This window comes from Pagrus pagrus (genome assembly GCF_965226575.1).
Source record: "Pagrus pagrus genome assembly, chromosome: 8".
NCBI classification, from domain to species: Eukaryota; Metazoa; Chordata; class Actinopteri; order Spariformes; family Sparidae; genus Pagrus; species Pagrus pagrus.
Genome location: NC_140192.1, coordinates 30,870,898 through 30,893,205, shown reverse-complemented (window position 1 = coordinate 30,893,205; position 22,308 = coordinate 30,870,898). Strand labels below are relative to the sequence as shown.

Genomic DNA, 22,308 nt, shown 5'->3' with positions numbered 1-22,308 from the left:
ATAATGTATGTCAAAACTTTGCAAAATAAAAAATAAATGAATGAAGTGGAATTAAAATATGTTTATAATGCTGCACCGTATTAGATTCCCATTGAGGGCATTAATCAGAACAGGAATATTAAACATTTGTCCTTTCAGGGGTTTCAGTTGGAACAGAAGGTTTGCAGAGGAGATGATTTTGCGATCAGTGTTTTAAACCGGATTCTGCTCTGATCATGAGTCACTGTAGGGAGGAGAGCTCAGAGATTACTTTTGAACTTTTGGGATTAAAAAAATGATTCATCCTCATTCCTGTAAATTAGCCTGACTGCAGCATTTGGAGGAGGTGACCTGCATTGTTGGGTGTTTATGTACTGTAAGAAAGAGAACTGGAGTCTCTGGTGAGTGCTGAGGTTTCGGCTGATCTGAATTCAAACATATAGATTCACAAACCCTCAATGTGCTGCTGCTTGCTGGTTTACAGCAAATGTAGAGTTAATTATTCTGGCTAAACAGCGAAAATTCAGTTTGCTGGTGCTGAAAACACCATTGCAGATGAAAATCTATCTGACTTGACTCAGAAATGTTCATGGATGAGAAAATGTTTTATTCATGTAAAGTCCTTAGTTAGTTCGCTGACTTCCTTCCTCACTCTCTGACTCTCCCATAAGTTATAGCATAGTTATAGGTGACCAAATGAAACGCACTGTTACCCTGAATAAAATAGGGATTTCTCTGGGTTTGAAAATTGGGATCCCCCAGGACACCACCCGCCGACTTATCAGGAGCATGCCCAGACGTTGGCACAGGCACAGGCCTGCGGGGGCCATACACACTACTGAGTCACATTATGAGTTGCCCTGATAAATTCACACAGGTTGGATCAGCCCGTGATTGTATTTTTTCACTTTGATTTTCAGTGTGATTTTGAATCCAGCCCTCAGTGAGTTGATGATTTTGGTTTCCATTGATCGTTGTTATGCCATTTTGTTCTCGACAAATTATACAATGTACATCAGTAAAGACTTTCAACTTGAATTATCCATTCATCAAGATCCGATGTGTGATTGAAGTGTTCCCTTAATTCAGTTTTTAGATCACTTCAGTGACTCAAAGTGTAACATGGAATCATATCTTTAATTCTACATTAAGTCTTTATAGAATTGAATGGTTTGGTTCCCGGTACATTTGGGATAAACTAACTGACAGTCAGAGCTGTCAGGTCATCAGGCGGTGTCTGATTAATCGTGATCTGTCATCTGTGTCTACATTTACATGACTTCTTTCGGTACATGCTATTTAGAAAATGTAGGTTTATAGAACACATCCATCCTGCCACAAAGGAACGGATGCATCCAAAATCCAGAACAGGTGCTGATACAAAAGTCAAATCACAACAAAAAGGAGCTGTATTGTGCATACTGGATTCATTCTCTATTAATCCTCTATTCAGCAACAAATAATTGCAATTTGGTTTCCGTTGTGTCTGCATTCTCAACAGTGTTGTCAGTAAGGTGGAGGTGAAAGTTATAGTCCTGAGAACCTATAGCCACAAGGGGGCGTAAGCGTGCCTGGACAGAAGACATTATGCAAAACAGGTGGACACAGAATGCATTCATTCTCATCTCTACAACATCCTCATGATACACCTGCATCTTTGCATTACTGCAAATTCACTACACTTCCCTGTGTGCTTACCAGCAGCTTCACAAACGTCCCTTGCGGTAAATAGAAAATTGTTAATAAGTCAATGCTTACACACCACATCTCTGTTTCAGAATGTTATGTAGTATGTTGTATTTAATATCTAACATGAAACACAGAACTGATTTCTATTCTTATGTGAAATCAAATATAATACCCTCACATTTATTATGTGGGTGCTTCCCTTTCCCTTTATTTTAAATGCAAAACTGATGCTAATGAAATTAATTCTAGGTCACTTATTTTTTGTGCACTTCCTGCTTTTTAATATGCAACATGCAGAACAAGGAAGCACGTTCTGTTGTGTTATGCTGCCACCTATTGGCTGGAATTACTTTCACATGGACAACAGATGCTACAGCAGCTGAAACTGGAGATAAAGAAGTCCACTCTTTGCTTTTGTAGGTTTAAAATGAGCAATTGTTGATTAGGAAATTCTTCATCTGCACCTTGGTCCAAAATGTCACAGTGTCAGATGAGTATAATTGCTCAATGTCAGCAAAACCAAGGAGCTGATTGTTGATTTAAGGAAAAAGGAGGCGAAGTCACACACCCGTCCACATCAGTGGACTATATTATAAGTCAACTTGGTGTTTATACACTCGAGCCCTCTCTTTAGTTTAGTTTAGTCAACTTATAGACTCTTAGTTTACTAGTTATATAGTCCACTTTTTATTTAATGACAGTATACCGTAAGTAAACGTATGAATATATTGTTCCTTTACTAGCTATGTGGTCCACTTTCACAACAGCTAACATCATAAAATAGTTTGGGAGTGGAGACTCTTCAAGCACAGCATTAATACTTATATAAGAGTAAGAGCAAAGTGAAATCATTCTCTGAAATTTTCACAGTGATTTTGTAGAGCCCTGATCAGGCACCTGAATTTTACAATTATTGATTCAGGTATTTCCTTTAACCTGTCTCTGTGTCTATTAAAATGAATGAAATCAGGGATGTCTGGTGGATAATCATGTTAATGTGGCTTTATTCTCAGAGTAAATAGTATTTTCAGCTGAATTTATGCCATGAGTGAAAATTTACTTAATACACCAAATCCACATTGATGTACAAAATCTGTGAACCTCAATGCAATTAAAAGCACCAAGAATCAAGACAATTTTATAAGAACAATTTATTTTTTTATTTTTTTCAGCATGAATTATAAATCCATCATGTGTTGGTTGTTGCAGGGCCGGTCCAGGTCATCTACAGTAGTGGGCATGTTTTCTTTCGGCTTGCTCCATCTTTATTGCTAGATGTGTTGTCTGCTCCATTCATCCCTCTGCCGGCTTTAAAATGCACAGCCTTCATGCTGGAAAGTCACAGTTAACACAGGTGAACTGATAAAGCTAATGCATGAGAAGCTGTAGCAGCAGGAAAAATGTTATTATTCTAAAAGCCTTCAATATGTAAGAATGAGTACAGTCATGAGAAGAAGACTCAGCATCTGCCACAGTGTACAGAAGTTATTTAGCTTTCTGTTGTGGAATCAGGTTTCATTTTAAAAACTACATAAGCTTCCCCTCAGCACTCACTGCATGCACTCTATAGCAAGTTGGTACCAACACAAACTGGTGAGGTGTGATGAGAAAAATTTAAAAGTGTGAAAAGTACAAAAAGAGACCCTCAACTATAATTTTACAACACATTCTTTGACAACTCCAGTTCAGCAGCATCCCGTTGTCTGGTATTATTCACTAGCTAAAACCAAAACATCCAAAGTCTGTGTGCAAACAAGGCTCTTAACAACATCATACATATATATTCACAACGGTGCATCATATTTTAAATCTGTAGAATATATAAGTGGATTATATGTCTTGTAAAATCTTTATCCTGGAAATGACTATAGCTGTCACATTTTTGTAGTGAAGTACAAAATACAATATTGCTCTGAAATGTAATGGAGTGAAAGAAATCTTTTAGTTAAGTGCTGTAATTGAGTTAATGCACTTGGTTACTTTGTGACATAGGCTTAATTTGGACAAAACCATAACACAACGTCACTTGAGGGCACAATTATCCTGCATTTATAAGATGCCTGAGCAATAAATCCACAAAATCTAAACAAATACTACTCGTTCTTCTACTCAAACAACAGAAAATTCAAATTCAAAACTGTGGTTAAAGTTACCTTTTGGGAGGACGTTTTTCTCGAAGTATTCTCTGTCATCCATGTTGCCAGCTGGCCGGTACTGCCCCACCACAAAGACCTTTTTGCCATCGGTGGCCATGCCCACGCCCAGCTGAGTGCTGTCTTTCCACACCACCTGAGTAAAATGACCTGCGGGAAGGACACAGCAGTGTAGTAAGGTCAAAGTGGGGTGCTGTGTTTCTAACTTGCAAAAGAAGACATTATGTAAAAAAACTACAACACAAGGTTGATATGAACCCTGTTTTTTTCCCCCACCTTCATCTATTATTGCAAAGCAACATGAAAAATTTGCTATTTCAGTCATTCTTTTTTTTATGTCTCAGTTGCAAGATGCAGGTATGCAGTATGAAAACTATCTTTATTACGCATCTACACATTTAAAATATATGTCTCTATTTGTGTTTTACTGGTATCGCTGCCGTATCCAGGGCTGCCCCAGTTGTAATCCTTGATCTCACTGTACCATGACTCCACAGCTTCTTTCCCTAAAACATGAGAGGAAAAAAACCCAAAAACAAACATGATATGAACATTTGAATTGGTAGTTGATTGATGTGATGTGTCTGGAGAGTTAGCAGGTAATCAAATAAATCAGTTGAAGGAGTGTATCTAGTGAGTAGGAAGATATTTAAAACACTAACTTGATAAAAGGATGGAAAAGAAACGGGTTAGGTCAATAATTCACCTGTAAGAGTTATGGTTTCTGAACTGTACATATTGTAGATGTTCTCTCCGTCCTTAGTACTACTGTGCTCCACTGTGTTCATTGCCAGCAGGTGATCGGCCCATTTCTGAGCTGAAGCAGTCAGCTCGTCATTAAGGACCATTGCTTGTGTCTTGTGCCTCTTCCTTAAAGTGTTATGGGTTGCCAGGAACTCCTGCTGAAATCTTGAATCTGTAGATACAAAGACATTTTAAATTGATGAGCTTTTAGTGTTTAGAGGAAACATGTCTTGTGCAGCAACTAAGGCTGGCATGTTGAACATTGTGGATGTATTGACAGGATGAATAAGCAAAATAATGGGCTCACCTGCCATTGTGTCTGTTATGATGAAGGCTGAAATCAAATAAGAACAGAGTGAAGAATAATGAGCAGTAATACACTCTCAACAAAATAATAAAAACATCCAATAAATGTTAACAAATTCACAAATATTCAGAATGGAGTAATTTCACAGAGCTGACAGCTTATCTAAAGATATATACCCTCCTGTGACTGCAGTAGTCTCTGGCACTAACCTGGTTCAGGATGTTTTCCTCTTCTACTTCTTGCTGTCTTGAAGCCCATACTTATACACATGAGCCGGACCTCTCCTTCCTCATCCATACGTAGGAGGAGACAGACACACCCCCTTTTGAAAAGGGCTCACATTGCACATTGTTGGATATTCCACATTCCTTTGCATAGTGTTTTTTGTCATTTTTTCCTCTCCATAATGACATTAGGGGCACATACATTAATTCATTAATTCATTCAACCATTATTTAAATGAGGCAAGCCCTCATTTTCATGATGTCAAGAGCACACATAAAAAGAACAGAATAGGTACAAAAATGTGATAACAAACAGAAATAACGAACATAATCACAGAGCAAGTAAACAGAATGGGTACATAACAATGATAACAGATAAGAAGCAATATGACAGAACAGCAACAAAACAAAAAAATGAAGTGCTGAAAATGATAAGAAACTGCAGCAAACAAACATGACAAAACACAAATAAAACTGATGTGCATAAAGATAAATGGCAGACAACCATACAGGACAGCACATAGTAAAAAACAGTTACATTCAAATGTTAGAGTATATCATGGTCTTAAACTGACCTATAGGTATAACTGTATCAAGTTTAAATGTACATTGTAAATGTTCCAAGTGTATGGAGCACTGAAACTGAAAGCAGTTTTCCCTAATTTACCCAGGGAACTTGGAGCATTATACAATCACTAGAGTGTGTTGAATAGTGACTCTGTGGCCAGTATTGAGAATTCAGGGAAAGTAGTTGTGTTTCTGCATAAATAACCATTTTTTTGTGTTGGCTTGCCAACAAATGTGTTAATATGACATTTAAATGTGAGTTTCTGATCCAACCAGATACCCAAATATTTGTATTCAGAATCCCTTTCAATACTGTGTCCTGTCAGAGTGGTAACATGTAGACCAATGTCTGTGATATCTCTGGCTCTTAAGAATATCATGAATTTGGTTTTGTTTGCACTGAGGACTAATTTCAGGTTAAAAAGAGAATCTTGCAGTTTGTCAAAAGTTTGCTGGATATTTGTAATGGCTTTATGTGCAGTTTTAGCACAGCAGTACAGGACTGTATCATCAGCATAATGATGTGCATTACAATTTGTTATAAAGGATGTACCATTGTTAATATAGATTGTGAATAAGACAGGACCCAGTATTGAACCTTGCGGAACCCCTTTAGACAATGGTAAAAACACAGAACAATGTTTTCCTACAGTCACACATTGTTGTCTATGAGACAGGTAGTCCTTGAACCAATTACAGGAATTACAATCAAACTAGTAGGACTACTGTTAGATGGAGCACCTGCGCTGTGCAGTGAAAAGAGTGGATTAGTGGGCAGAAGATGCGGGAGGACAATTGCGCAGGTGAACTGACACTTTATCACTGCATCATACACCAGGAAGCGTTGTTCGGTAAAGACATGACAATGGAACATGTAATGAGCACCAACAGGGACGGTTAACTTTATAAAAGACAGAGATTTAAATCACCACCAATTTAAGTCTTTTCTGGAGGAGAATTGTTCTGAACATGGTGACATGCCCTATCACACAGAGGTGCGCTGGCTAAGTTGAGGGAAAGTGCTGAACAGATGTTTCGAGTTACGTGAGGAAATCTGTCTGTTTATGGAAAGCAGAGGGAGAGACACCACAGAGCTCCGGGATGAAAAGTGGCGTTTCTGTGCGACATAACAAACCACCTCAAGGTGCTAGAACTCCAGCTTCAGGGCTGGGACTGTGTGATCACGGACATGTATGTTGCACTGAGCGCTTTTAATGTGAAACTGTGCCTGAGGGACACGCAGATGTTGCAAGGGAACTTGGGTCACTTTTCATGCTGCCAATCCATGACAGACCAGGTCTCTAAAATCAAATTTGAACTTCTCAGTAATCCGTTTGCAGTTGACATGGACAGAACACCCATAAACGTCCAAATGGAGCTGATCGAACTCCAATGTAGTGACACACTCGAGGCAAAGTACGACTCTGTGCAGGGGCGGTTCCTCATATGGGTAATTTGGGCAGCCACCCAGGGTGGCACTTGTGGAGAGGAGCTGAAGGTGAGGTTCGCCCAGGGCGTCACGCAAGCTAGGACCACTAACGACTCTGTGGCCACTGCACAGTTCCCACGATTCATTCCTGAAACGATGCCCCAAATCCACCTACAAGCTACCCAAATGCTCTGCATGTTTGGTAACTTAGCAACTTTTCTCTGTGATGAAGATGAACAAATCATCACACAGGAGTCGTCTCACTGATGCACCTCGATGGCCCTCGGCTTGCATCCAGTGAGTCTTCTGTGGAAGTTAATTAAGCATGTGAAAATGAGTTTGTGGGATTCATTGGTATTTCTTTGTTTTGAGTTTTCTCACACAACTGATTTGATCCACAGATAATTACCAGGTGTACTGCTTGGTTTGGTTACCACCCTTGGATCCCAGACATATTTCCTGCCAAAGTAAACATGTACACTGAGAGCATATGAAAAAAAATGTTGTTGAGGTGGTGTCAAATAGGTATTGGTCAAGTCTCAGCCAGTAAAGACTCCTTCGTGTTTACTGCGTCTTCGTCTGCATTGTCTAAAGTTGTTAGTGGTTTTAATGAGTTGAGGCCTGATTTCAACGCAGGCGAACAGAAGACTTCAAAAGCACATGGATCTCATTAGCTCACTATAAAATACTTCCAGGCCCTTAATGCATGCTTATGTTTCCACCAATTCACCAAATGTCGACCTAATCACAGTGACATGATCAGTTGCTCAATCCAATGCTTCAATGTGGACTCTCACTCTGTATCACCGCATCAGTGTTTCTTAAATAACTTCAGCTCACAAGAGGTAAAGCCTTTATGTATTTGTGATTTTGTCCACAGGGGCTGCCAGATTGACAAGTTCTTTGTGGCAGCCGTTAATTGTCCAAAAATGCTCATTATGCAAAGTATTATATTTTTATATTTATTATTGATTTATTATTATGGATGCATTAACAAGTGGGCAGCATTTTAATGGTCAAGGAAGAATGGACTTTTTACAACTTTATATTGGTCAGTCTCACACACACACATACAGTACATACATACATACATACACACGTACATACATCATGTTAATGCATAATGTATGTCAAAACTTTGCAAAATAAAAAATAAATAAATAAAGTGGAAATAAAAGTATGTTTATAATGCTGCACCGTATTAGATTCCCATTGAGGGCATTAATCAGAACAGGAATATTAAACATTTGTCCTTTCAGGGGTTTCAGTTGGAACAGAAGGTTTGCAGAGGAGATGATTTTGCGATCAGTGTTTTAAACCGGATTCTGCTCTGATCATGAGTCACTGTAGGGAGGAGAGCTCAGAGATTACTTTTGAACTTTTGGGATTAAAAAAATGATTCATCCTCATTCCTGTAAATTAGCCTGACTGCAGCATTTGGAGGAGGTGACCTGCATTGTTGGGTGTTTATGTACTGTAAGAAAGAGAACTGGAGTCTCTGGTGAGTGCTGAGGTTTCGGCTGATCTGAATTCAAACATATAGATTCACAAACCCTCAATGTGCTGCTGCTTGCTGGTTTACAGCAAATGTAGAGTTAATTATTCTGGCTAAACAGCGAAAATTCAGTTTGCTGGTGCTGAAAACACCATTGCAGATGAAAATCTATCTGACTTGACTCAGAAATGTTCATGGATGAGAAAATGTTTTATTCATGTAAAGTCCTTAGTTAGTTCGCTGACTTCCTTCCTCACTCTCTGACTCTCCCATAAGTTATAGCAACAGGTGACCAAATGAAACGCACTGTTACCCTGAATAAAATAGGGATTTCTCTGGGTTTGAAAATTGGGATCCCCCAGGACACCACCCGCCGACTTATCAGGAGCATGCCCAGACGTTGGCACAGGCACAGGCCTGCGGGGGCCATACACACTACTGAGTCACATTATGAGTTGCCCTGATAAATTCACACAAGTTGGATCAGCCCGTGATTTCAGTTTTTCACTTTGATTTTCAGTGTGATTTTGAATCCAGCCCTCAGTGGGTTGATGATTTTGGTTTCCATTGATCGTTGTTATGCCATTTTGTTCTCGACAAATTATACAATGTACATCAGTAAAGACATTCAACTTGAATTATCCATTCATCAAGATCCGATGTGTGATTGAAGTGTTCCCTTAATTCAGTATTTAGATCACTTCAGTGACTCAAAGTGTAACATGGAATCATATCTTTAATTCTACATTAAGTCTTTATAGAATTGAATGGTTTGGCTCCCGGTACATTTGGGATAAACTAACTGACAGTCAGAGCTGTCAGGTCATCAGGCGGTGCCTGATTAATCGTGATCTGTCATCTGTGTCTACATTTACATGACTTCTTTCGGTACATGCTATTTAGAAAATGTAGGTTTATAGAACACATCCATCCTGCCACAAAGGAACGGATGCATCCAAAATCCAGAACAGGTGCTGATACAAAAGTCAAATCACAACAAAGAGGAGCTGCATTGTGCATACTGGATTCATTCTCTATTAATCCTCTATTCAGCAACAAATAATTGCAATTTGGTTTCCGTTGTGTCTGCATTCTCAACAGTGTTGTCAGTAAGGTGGAGGTGAAAGTTATAGTCCTGAGAACCTATAGCCACAAGGGGGCGTAAGCGTGCCTGGGCAGAAGACATTATGCAAAACAGGTAGACACAGAATGCATTCATTCTCATCTCTACAACATCCTCATGATACACCTGCATCTTTGCATTACTGCAAATTTACTACACTTCCCTGTGTGCTTACCAGCAGCTTCACAAACGTCCCTTGCGGTAAATAGAAAATTGTTAATAAGTCAATGCTTACACACCACATCTCTGTTTCAGAATGTTATGTAGTATGTTGTATTTAATATCTAACATGAAACACAGAACTGATTTCTATTCTTATGTGAAATCAAATATAATACCCTCACATTTATTATGTGGGTGTTTCCCTTTCCCTCTATTTTAAATACAAAACTGATGCTAATGAAATTAATTCTAGGTCACTTATTTTTTGTGCACTTCCTGCTTTTTAATATGCAACATGCAGAACAAGGAAGCACGTTCTGTTGTGTTATGCTGCCACCTATTGGCTGGAATTACTTTCACATGGACAACAGATGCTACAGCAGCTGAAACTGGAGATAAAGAAGTCCACTCTTTGCTTTTGTAGGTTTAAAATGAGCAATTGTTGATTAGGAAATTCTTCATCTGCACCTTGGTCCAAAATGTCACAGTGTCAGATGAGTACAGAATAAAACAAAATATCATTGTTGGGGCGGCTGTTGCTCAGTGGGTAGAGCAGGGGGTTCGAACCCCGGCTCCCCTGGGCGGAACCGAGCTACATGCCGAAGCATCCTTGAGCAAGATTCTGAACCCCTAAATTGCTCCTGATGCGCAGTTGGCACCTTGCGAGGCAGCCCCTGCCATCAGAGGGCCCTGCGATGAGTTGGCGTTTCATCCAGGTGTGTACCCTGGCCTTCGCCCTCTGAGAACTGGATTTGGCTCCAGTAGCCCTGCAACCCAACGAAAGGGGGCAACACCCCGCGACCCCAATAGGGATCAAGTGGACAAGAAAATGAGATGAGATGAGATGAGAGATCGTTGTTGATTATAATTAAAACGTCACATTATAATTAGAACTCCAGTCATCTCACACTTTTTCAAACTGCATATAATGCAACTGATGTGCAATTCATCTCATTAGTTGTTTGTCATTTAAGGAGGGATCAATGTAAGAAATACCCAAGATAAATTGTGTTAGTAAGAGACCCTTCATCCCCCCTGGATGTGCTCCAGTCCCCCCAGGGCTGTCTGCTAAGCCCCCCCTGGTCACACTGTACACCCATGACTGCACTCCCAAACATCAGGAGAACTCTACTGTGAACTATGCGGACGACACCACCATCATTGCCCGTATTATAAAAGAGTGGTGCACAGAGAACAATCAATTGCTCAATGTCAGCAAAACCAAGGAGCTGATTGTTGATTTAAGGAAAGAAGAGGAAAAGTCACACACCCGTCCACATCAGTGGACTATATTATAAGTCAACTTGGTGTTTATACACTCGAGCCCTCTCTTTAGTTTAGTTTAGTTTAGTCAACTTATAGACTCTTAGTTTACTAGTTATATAGTCCACTTTTTATTTAATGACAGTATACCGTAAGTAAACGTATGAATATACTGTTCCTTTACTAGCTATGTGGTCCACTTTCACAACAGCTAACATCATAAAATAGTTTGGGAGTGGAGACTCTTCAAGCACAGCATTAATACTTATATAAGAGTAAGAGCAAAGTGAAATCATTCTCTGAAAATTTCACAGTGATTTTGTAGAGCCCTGATCAGGCACCTGAATTTTACAATTATTGATTCAGGTATTTCCTTTAATCTGTCTCTGTGTCTATTAAAATGAATGAAATCGGAGATGTCTGGTGGATAATCATGTTAATGTGGCTTTATTCTTTATAGTAAATAGTATTTTCAGCTGAATTTATGCCATGAGTGAAAATGTACTTACATGTTTTGTACCATGCACATAAACTTAATACACCAAATCCACATTGATGTACAAAATCTGTGAACCTCATTAAAAGCACCCAGAATCAAGACAATTTTATAAGAACAATTTATTTTTTTATTTTTTTCAGCATGAATTATAAATCCATCATGTGTTGGTTGTTGCAGGGCCGGTCCAGGTCATCTACAGTAGTGGGCATGTTTTCTTTCGGCTTGCTCCATCTTTATTGCTAGATGTGTTGTCTGCTCCATTCATCCCTCTGCCGGCTATAAAATGCACAGCCTTTATGCTGGAAAGTCACAGTTAACACAGGTGAACTGATAAAGCTAATGCATGAGAAGCTGTAGCAGCAGGAAAAATGTTATTATTCTAAAAGCCTTCAATATGTAAGAATGAGTACAGTCATGAGAAGAAGACTCAGCATCTGCCACAGTGTACAGAAGTTATTTAGCTTTCTGTTGTGGAATCAGGTTTCATTTTAAAAACTACATAAGCTTCCCCTCAGCACTCACTGCATGCACTCTATAGCAAGTTGGTACCAACACAAACTGGTGAGGTGTGATGAGAAAAATTTAAAAGTGTGAAAAGTACAAAAAGAGACCCTCAACTATAATTTTACAACACATTCTTTGACAACTCCAGTTCAGCAGCATCCCGTTGTCTGGTATTATTTACTAGCTAAAACCAAAACATCCAAAGTCTGTGTGCAAACAAGGCTCTTAACAACATCATACATATATATTCACAACGGTACATCATATTTTAAATCTGTAGAATATATAAGTGGATTATATGTCTTGTAAAATCTTTATCCTGGAAATGACTATAGCTGTCACATTTTTGTAGTGAAGTACAAAATACAATATTGCTCTGAAATGTAATGGAGTGAAAGAAATCTTTAAGTTAAGTGCTGTAATTGAGTTAATGCACTTGGTTACTTTGTGACATAGGCTTAATTTGGACAAAACCATAACACAACATCACTTGAGGGCACAATTATCCAGCATTTATAAGATGCCTGAGCAATAAAATCCACAAAATCTAAACAAATACTACTCGTTCTTCTACTCAAACAACAGAAAATTCAAATTCAAAACTGTGGTAAATGTTACCTATTGGAAGGACGTTCTTCTCGAAGTATTCCTTGGTGTTTATGTTGCCAGCTGGCCGGTACTGCCCCACCACAAAGACCTTTTTGCCATTGGTGGCCATGCCCACGCCCAGCTGAGTGCTGTCTTTCCACACCACCTGAGTAAAATGACCTGCGGGAAGGACACAGCAGTGTAGTAAGGTCAAAGTGGGGTGCTGCGTTTCTAACTTGCAAAAGAAGACATTATGTAAAAAAAATAAAAATAAACTCATAGAAACTACAACACAAGGTTGATATGAACCCTGTTTATTTCCCCCAGCTTCATCTAATATTGCAAAGAAACATGAAAAATTTGCTATTCCAGTCATTCTTTTTTTTAATGTCTCAGTTGCAAGATGCAGGTATGCAGTATGAAAACTATCTTTATTACGCATCTACACATTTCAAATGTATGTCTCTATTTGTGTTTTACCGGTATCGCTGCCGAATCCAGGGCTGCCCCAGTTGTAATCCTTGATCTCACTGTACCATGACTCCACAGCTTCTTTCCCTAAAACATGAGAGGAAAAAAACCCAAAAACAAACATGATATGAACATTTGAATTGGTAGTTGATTGATGTGATGTGTCTGGAGGGTTAGCAGGTAATCAAATAAATCAGTTGAAGGAGTGTATCTAGTGAGTAGGAAGATATTTAAAACACTAACTTGATAAAAGGATGGAAAAGAAACGGGTTAGGTCAATAATTCACCTGTAAGAGTTATGGTTTCTGAACTGGACATAGTGTAGACGTTCTCTCCGTCCTTAGTACTACTGTGCTCCAGTGTGTTTATTGCCAGCAGGTGATCGGCCCATTTCTGAGCTGAAGCAGTCAGCTCGTCATTAAGGACCATTGCTTGTGTCTTGTGCCTCTTCCTTAAAGTGTTATGGGTTGCCAGGAACTCCTGCTGAAATCTTGAATCTGTAGATACAAAGACATTTTAAATTGATGAGCTTTTAGTGTTTACAGGAAACATGTCTTGTGCAGTAACTAAGGCTGGCATGTTGAACATTGTGGATGTATTGACAGGATGAATAAGCAAAATAATGGGCTCACCTGCCATTGTGTCTGTTATGATGAAGGCTGAAATCAAATAAGAACAGAGTGAAGAATAATGAGCAGTAATACACTCTCAACAAAATAATAAAAACATCTAATAAATGTTTACAAATTCACAAATATTCAGAATGGAGTAATTTCACAGAGCTGACAGCTTATCTAAAGATATATACCCTCCTGTGACTGCAGTAGTCTCTGGCACTAACCTGGTTCAGGATGTTTTCCTCTTCTACTTCTTGCTGTCTTGAAGCCCATACTTATACACATGAGCCGGACCTCTCCTTCCTCATCCATACGTAGGAGGAGACAGACACACCCCCTTTTGAAAAGGGCTCACATTGCACATTGTTGGATATTCCACATTCCTTTGCATAGTGTTTTTTGTCATTTTTTCCTCTCCATAATGACATTAGGGGCAAATACATTAATTCATTAATTCATTCAACCATTATTTAAATGAGGCAAGCCCTCATTTTCAATGATGTCGAGAGCACACATAAAAAGAACAGAATAGGTACAAAAATGTGATAACAAACAGAAACAACGAACATAATCACAGAGCAAGTAAACAGAATGGGTACATGACAATGATAACAGATAAGAAGCAATATGACAGAACAGCAATAAAACAAAAAAATTAAATGCTGAAAATGATAAGAAACTGCAGCAAACGAACATGACAAAACACAAATAAAACTGAGGTGCATAAAGATAAATGGCAGACAACCATACAGGACAGCACATAGTAAAAAACAGTTACATTCAAATGCTGAGTAGTTTGAAATCATAGTCTTTAACTGACCTATAGGTATAACTGTATCAAGTTTAAATGTACATTGTAAATGTTCGAAGTGTATGGAGCACTGAAACTGAAAGCAGTTTTCCCTAATTTACCCAGGGAACTTGGAGCATTATACAATCACTAGAGTGTGTTGAATAGTGACTCTGTGACCAGTTTAATAAAGAGCTGATATATGATGGCATGTTGCTCTTCAAGGATTTAAAAAGAAACAGAAACCAGTGGCTGTCACATCTTACTGTTAAAGGTGCCCATCCAACTTTTTCATATTGAATATATTGATGAATGAAATAACAGTCACCAGTAATGAATCTGAGGGCAGAGTGATAAACCCAGTCTGGTGGAGTAAGAGTGGAGACAGAGGCCTGTCTATAGATAACATCACCATAATCCAGGACAGATAAAACAACAGCTCTAATGATCTGTTTCCTAGAGAACATGGGGAAAGTAGTTCTGTTTCTGTATAAATAACCAATTTTTTGTCTTGGCTTGCTAACAAGTGTTAATTTAAATGTGAGTTTCTGATCCAACCAGATACCCAAATATTTGTATTCAGAAACCCCCCAGTTTGTCAAAAGTTTGCTGGATAATTGTAATGGCTTCATGCAGTTTTAGCACAGCAGTACAGGACTGTATCATCAGCATAATGATGGGCGTTACAATTTGTTATAAAGGATGTACTATTGTTAATATAGATTGTGAATAAGACAGGACCCAGTATTGAACCTTGCGGAACCCCTTTAGACAATGGTAAAAACTAGGGCTGGGACTTTAATGTGTTAATTAAGATTAATTAATTACACAAAAATTAACGTGTTAAAAAAATTAGCGCATTTTAATCGCACTTATATTTGCACCGCAGAACGTTTCTCACTGGATGAGTTTCAGGCATACTGATTATACTGGAGCACAATTATTTAACGAGTTAAAAAAACGCTGACACTGGCGCCCTGGCAATAGCAACATAAGCAAGACAGCACACTGTCCAACTCCTCTCTCAGGCCGGCCTTGAAAGTTGTCAGATCATGTCTGTGACTGGACACACGAGAGCAGCTAGGGACGGCGCTCTGATCCGCCCTGGCAACATATAGCAACATAAGCAAGACAGCTGGACTTTCAACGCCTAACACCAACCACAGCACGCTGTCCAGCTCCTCTCTCAGGCCGGCCTAGAAAGTGAAAGTGAAAGTTAAAACTTTACCGAAAAATCCTTGTCGCTGCTGAATCATTGTGGGTGATTATTTATTATTTATTTCACTCGCAAGGCTGTGTAATAAGCGGGATAATGTATAGTTACATTACATTATCCCTTACTTACATCAGGCTGAGTTCAACAAATCAGTTTATGCTACTGCGAATTAAGTAGTCTAGTTAAATACAGTAATCGTCATAGTGTAGTGGCAGGAAAGACCATTTACCAAATAACGTTTTACTTAAACATTTTTCATTGTGCTGTGCTCTAAAAATAAACTAACAAACTAGTGTAGCGTCCTGTATAAGGAATGTTCAGCTTAAATTTTCCCCTTAAATTTAGGTACTCGGGAAAATTGCATCTTATCAGGTAATCGTTAATCGATCGATAAGGTCCATCAACTAACGATTAATGAATTAATCAATAATTTGCATCCCTAGTCTGTTGGTCTTGGTTAAGTACCACCTTGAAAAAAAAATAAACAATGTTTTGTTGCTTAAGCTTATGTATTCAGTCATTATTAAATGGTATACTAAAACCCATATGAAAAAAATTGCTTCTCACTGCTCTCAGGTCAAATATTTATATGCGATTAAAAATGTGATTCATTTCGATTAATTAATTACAAAGCCTCTAATTAATTAGATTAATTTTTTTAATCGAGTCCCGGCCCTAGTAAAAACACTCAACGATCATTTCCTACAGTCACACATTGTTGTCTATGAGACAGGTAGTCCTTGAACCAATTACAGGAATTACAATCAAACTAGTAGGACTACTGTTAGATGGAGCACCTGCGCTGTGCAGTGAAAAGAGTGGATTAGTGGGCAGAAGATGCGGGAGGACAATTGCGCAGGTGAACTGACACTTTATCACTGCATCATACACCAGGAAGCGTTGTTCGGTAAAGACCTGAAAATGGAACATGTAATGAGCACCAACAGGGACGGTTAACTTTATGAGACAGAGATTTAAATCACCACCAATTTAAGTCTTTTCTGGAGGAGAATTGTTCTGAACATGGTGACATGCCCTATCACACAGAGGTGCGCTGGCTAAGTTGAGGGAAAGTGCTGAACAGATGTTTCGAGTTACGTGAGGAAATCTGTCTGTTTATGGAAAGCAGAGGGAGAGACACCACAGAGCTCCGGGATGAAAAGTGGCGTTTCTGTGCGACATAACAAACCACCTCAAGGTGCTAGAACTCCAGCTTCAGGGCTGGGACTGTGTGATCACGGACATGTATGCTGCACTGAGCGCTTTTAATGTGAAACTGTGCCTGAGGGACACGCAGATGTTGCAAGTGAACTTGGGTCACTTTTCATGCTGCCAATCCATGACAGACCAGGTCTCTAAAATCAAATTTGAACTTCTCAGTAATCCGTTTGCAGTTGACATGGACAGAGCACCTATAAAATATAAAAATGGAGCTGATCGAACTCCAATGTAGTGACACACTCGAGGCAAAGTACGACTCTGTGCAGCGGCGGTTCCTCATATGGGCAATATGGGCAGCCACCCAGGGCGGCATTTGTGGAGAGGGGCTGAAGGTGAGGTTCGCCCAGGGCGTCACGCAAGCTAGGACCACCATCGACTCTGTGGCCACTGCACAGTTCCCACGATTCATTCCTGAAACGATGCCCCAACTCCACCTACAAGCTACCCAAATGCTCTGCATGTTTGGCAACTTAGCAACTTTTCTCTGTGATGAAGATGAACAAATCATCACACAGGAGTCGTCTCACTGATGCACACCTTCACTCTAACCTGAGAATTTCCACAGCTCAGAACCTGACCCCAATGTGCATCAAAGCAGAGTGTGCTTAAATTTGTGTTTTCTTTTTGTATTGTCAGAATCAGAATCAGAATCCTTTTCATTGTCATTGCACAAGTGTACAACGAAATTTTAGCAGCATCCGAGTATTCCACACAAATATAAAATAAAGTAAAAAGAGTGTTCTCTTGTAATCACAAGGTAGACTTTATGTTTGAAATATTTGCACATTTTCAACAGATTGATCATCAAAAATATTCTCATTTTGTTTGTTGGTGTTGTTCATGAAACATAGAGTGATTTTAGATTTTTTTTGATTTTTGATGAAAATAATTCTTTGGCTGTTATGATCGCCTGCGATCAAATGTTTTCATTGGAAATGACTCAGCGAAAAACTGCTCATAGAGAGAAAGACAAAAAATGAATGCCACTGATGTGTCTTTTATTTTAAATTTGATCTCTCATTTGTTTGTTAAATCTATAAGCGTGGTTTATTCTGATGTCTTCGGAGAAGTTAAGTTCATATTTCTGAATGAATAATTTGTCATAGTACATCTTTCAACAAATATTGACCCCGTTCTGCCCTCCACTTACGTCCAGTTTTTAATTTTGGTCCCCTGTGTGATTTAGTTTGACACCCCCGCATTAGGGCATATCAGGCTGCGGAGGAAAATGTTTTTCTTCTGTGGAAGGTTATTAAGCATGTGAAAATGAGTTTGTGGGATTCATTGGTATTTCTTTGTTTTGAGTTTTCTCACACAACTGAGTTGATCCACAGACAATTACCAGTTGTACTGCTTGGTTTGGTTACCACCCTTGGATCCCAGACATATTTCCTGCCAAAGTAAACATGTACACTGAGAGCATATGAAAAAAAATGTTGTTGAGCTGGTGTCAAACAGGTTGTGGTCAAGTCTCAGCCAGTAAAGACTCCCTCGTGTTTACTGCGTCTTCGTCTGCATCGTCTACAGTTGTTGGTGGTTTTAATGAGTTGAGGCCTGATTTCAACGCAGGCGAACAGAAGACTTCAAAAGCACATGGATCTCATTAGCTCACTATAAAATACTTCCAGGCCCTTAATGCATGCTTATGTTTCCACCAATTCACCAAATGTCGACCTAATCACAGTGACATGATCAGTTGCTCAATCCAATGCTTCAATGTGGACTCTCACTCTGTATCACCGCATCAGTGTTTCTTAAATAACTTCAGCTCACAAGAGGTAAAGCCTTTATGTATTTGTGATTTTGTCCACAGGGGCTGCCAGAATCGACAAGTTCTTTGTGGCAGCCGTTAATTGTCCAAAAATGCTCTTTATGCAAAGTATTATATTTTTATATTTATTATTGGATTATTAGTATGGATGCATTAACAAGTGGGCAGCATTTTAATGGTTAAGTGGACTTTTCACTAATTTATATTGGTCAGTCTCACACACACACACACACATACATACATCATGTTAATGCATAATGTATGTCAAAACTTTGCAAAATAAAAAATAAATAAATAAAGTGGAAATAAAAGTATGTTTATAATGCTGCACCGTATTAGATTCCCATTGAGGGCATTAATCAGAACAGGAATATTAAACATTTGTCCTTTCAGGGGTTTCAGTTGGAACAGAAGGTTTGCAGAGGAGATGATTTTGCGATCAGTGTTTTAAACCGGATTCTGCTCTGATCATGAGTCACTGTAGGGAGGAGAGCTCAGAGATTACTTTTGAACTTTAGGGATTAAAAAAATGATTCATCCTCATTCCTATAAATTAGCCTGACTGCAGCATTTGGAGGAGGTGACCTGCATTGTTGGGTGTTTATGTACTGTAAGAAAGAGAACTGGAGTCTCTGGTGAGTGCTGAGGTTTCGGCTGATCTGAATTCAAACATATAGATTCACAAACCCTCAATGTGCTGCTGCTTGCTGGTTTACAGCAAATGTAGAGTTAATTATTCTGGCTAAACAGCGAAAATTCAGTTTGCTGGTGCTGAAAACACCATTGCAGATGAAAATCTATCTGACTTGACTCAGAAATGTTCATGGATGAGAAAATGTTTTATTCATGTAAAGTCCTTAGTTAGTTCGCTGACTTCCTTCCTCACTCTCTGACTCTCCCATAAGTTATAGCAACAGGTGACCAAATGAAACGCACTGTTACCCTGAATAAAATAGGGATTTCTCTGGGTTTGAACATTGTTTGAAACATTTGGGATAATGTAAGTACACAACTCAACAAAATATATAGAAATGGTCTAGTTGTCCAGTCCCATACTAACATGGACGTACTGTACACTTGATCTGTCTTTTATGTAAATGAATTGGCATTTTTTTAAAATACAAGGGTTTAAGTAAATAAAATTTGTGTGAGTCCTTTGTGCTTCATCCATTTAAGAAAAAGGAGTGTTGATGATGAATTGAGGAGTCCCACAGGCCGAGGAGTGAAGCTGCTCTGTAGTCTGGTGGTACAGCAGCAGATACTTCTGTATCTGTTGTCAGATGGCAGCAGGGTGAACAGACTGTAGCTGGATGGGCGTTGCCTTTTAGTATTTTTGGGCTCTGTGCAGACATCTCACTTCACTGATGCTCTGTAGTTGGTACAAGTGATGTTCTGGGTGGTTTTAATCACCGGCTGTAGAGCCTTCCTGTCCTGGGCCGTGATAACCATGCCAGTTTGTGATGTTTCCTGCCAGAATTCTTCCTTATGGTCTTCTGTAAAACTTAATAATAATTAATAACGTAATAAACCAAAGCGGACAGAAAAGTTGGCGCAAAACCAGCCAAAAGCGCACTTTACAGAAAAATGTTGTGTGCTGTAACAGCCTCAAAATAAAACTATATCATTATACAAAACAATATAAAAGAGGAGCAGTAATATGTTACACTACTGCGTTACAAATGTAATATGATTACAGTAACACATTACTTTGTAATGTGTTACACCCACTGCTAATGTCAGATTTGCTGGTAAGATGGTGAGAAGTTCTGATTTGCATATAGGTGACTTACAGGAACCTGTTTGAACATGTCTCAGGGGCATTACTTTAAATGTCATACAGTGCACAGATTCCTCTGTTTTGCAAAAAGGGAACCTTTCATTATGATGAACAAGTGTTGAGGGGCTGTGAAATTTATGTCTGATGTGATGATAGCTGTGTCAGTGGTATTGCACAATACAGCAGCCACTGTCTGTAATTTGACAACATAATTGTATCTGTCGCTGAAGCTCAACCTACATCGCTCAGTCCTGAGTGCGTGCCTCTGAAAAGGTCTAAAACTCAACTTCTCAAAGACAGACATTACAGTTAATATTCTGGCAATTGACCAGACAGAATTCTTATTTTGTAGTTTGCATGTCTGGGAGGATCAAATTCTGTGGAATAATGGATCATTAATGGTGTGTCAACCCACAATGACTCATTTGTGGCTAATGTCAATGTTAAGTAAAGAGCTTCAGGGCTCTGTTTGACTCATCTCGATGCCTGCAACAGTTAGTCATACAATCAACTTTACAGAGTTAAGAGGTGCAAACATTAAGCATAAATAGAGACCAACGCTTGAGTGCAGGACTTTAACATACAAATAAATGTCCTTTTCCTTTAAGCCCTTCAAAAAGAGTTCACACATTACTGAATAAGCCTAATCCCTCTGGACAAATCTCTGTATTTTGCAGTATACCAGAATTTTTAAATGAGGTGTCTGTAGAGACAGTCCTGCCCTGGCACACCTGTAGCATGCATTTTTTGTCAAAACTGCAGAATTTAGGAGATGATGACCGTTGTTGTAGGCTACAACAACAATGTGCTTGTGTCCAAGAAACCTACCTGCCACAAGGGGAAGACAAAAGTTATGTAGGTTGAAAACAGGAAATAACCAGTGATTTAAGTGGTTGGATGTGCCAGAGTTTTCTTCTGTTAAACAAAGATAAGACTGAAATAATTGTTTTTGGAGCAAAGGAAGAATGACTTCTGCTCAGCTTCAAATGTTGAAAACTACAAACCAAGCCAGAAATATCGGTGTAATCATGGAGTTGTTTTGCCCCCCCCCATTTCTTAACTTGTTTTGTTGTTTTGTTTCTTAAAGTAATTTTTATGCCCCTTTAAAGCACTTTGAGTTGTCTTGTGTCTGAATTGTGCTATACAAGTAAACTTGCCTTGCCTTGCATTGCCTTACAATAACCACTGTTCTGTTACAATAAGTAGGTGTAGTTGGACCCAGAAGTGGACGACAAGGCAGGGAGTAGTGTAGTAAGGAAATTTATTGAGGCTTCACAGGGAGTATGCAGGTATGAATAGTCACAGGCCCTGGCTGGAGAATCCGCCGGAGAGGAGGAGGAGAATAGGTAGCTAACGCACTTGTGGATACTGTGGAGTGTGGAGCTCAGGGGAGCTCAGGACAAGGCTGTTTGCTGCAGAGGTGCAGGCTGGGTAACTCACAGATCATGGTCAAAGTGAGGAAAAGATGGTAGATGGATGGCAACTTCTTCCAAAGTACTCAGATTACTTTTTTGTTTAAACGAGTAACGTTACGCGTTAGTTCTGCAATTCAACTAATTAGTTATTTTTTCATAAAAATAATTTGTTACTGGAAAAAAATGCTGTATTGTCCTTTCCTTTTGTAGCCACAAAAATAAAATAAAATCTCTGAAGCATTTGCTCTGTTTCTGTTCCTCTCCTGCTGCTCAGCAGGTGGCTGCGTGCCAGCGGAAGGTAAAC

At 39.1% G+C, this 22,308-nt stretch overlaps 3 protein-coding genes across 3 annotated transcripts in view; all 3 read right to left on the bottom strand.

The window, feature by feature from the left end:
• The window catches only part of LOC311260752 (ectonucleoside triphosphate diphosphohydrolase 2-like), a 247,215-nt gene that overhangs the window by 204,775 nt on the left and 20,132 nt on the right, over window positions 1–22,308 (bottom strand). The window lies entirely within an intron of this gene.
• On the bottom strand, window positions 2,802–5,122 carry LOC311261383 (Golgi-associated plant pathogenesis-related protein 1-like). Its single transcript, XM_084359946.1, has 6 exons — window positions 5,082–5,122; window positions 4,873–4,899; window positions 4,528–4,737; window positions 4,250–4,327; window positions 3,822–3,971; window positions 2,802–2,999 (listed from the first exon to the last, which is right to left on the bottom strand). The coding sequence occupies exons 2-6, from the start codon at window positions 4,877–4,879 to the stop codon at window positions 2,995–2,997; spliced, it is 450 nt and encodes a 149-aa protein (XP_084216072.1). The 5' UTR covers window positions 4,880–4,899; window positions 5,082–5,122; the 3' UTR covers window positions 2,802–2,994.
• On the bottom strand, window positions 11,557–14,079 carry LOC311260735 (Golgi-associated plant pathogenesis-related protein 1-like). The gene is made up of 6 exons (XM_084358906.1): window positions 14,039–14,079; window positions 13,830–13,856; window positions 13,485–13,694; window positions 13,207–13,284; window positions 12,757–12,906; window positions 11,557–11,933 (listed from the first exon to the last, which is right to left on the bottom strand). The coding sequence occupies exons 2-6, from the start codon at window positions 13,834–13,836 to the stop codon at window positions 11,929–11,931; spliced, it is 450 nt and encodes a 149-aa protein (XP_084215032.1). The 5' UTR covers window positions 13,837–13,856; window positions 14,039–14,079; the 3' UTR covers window positions 11,557–11,928.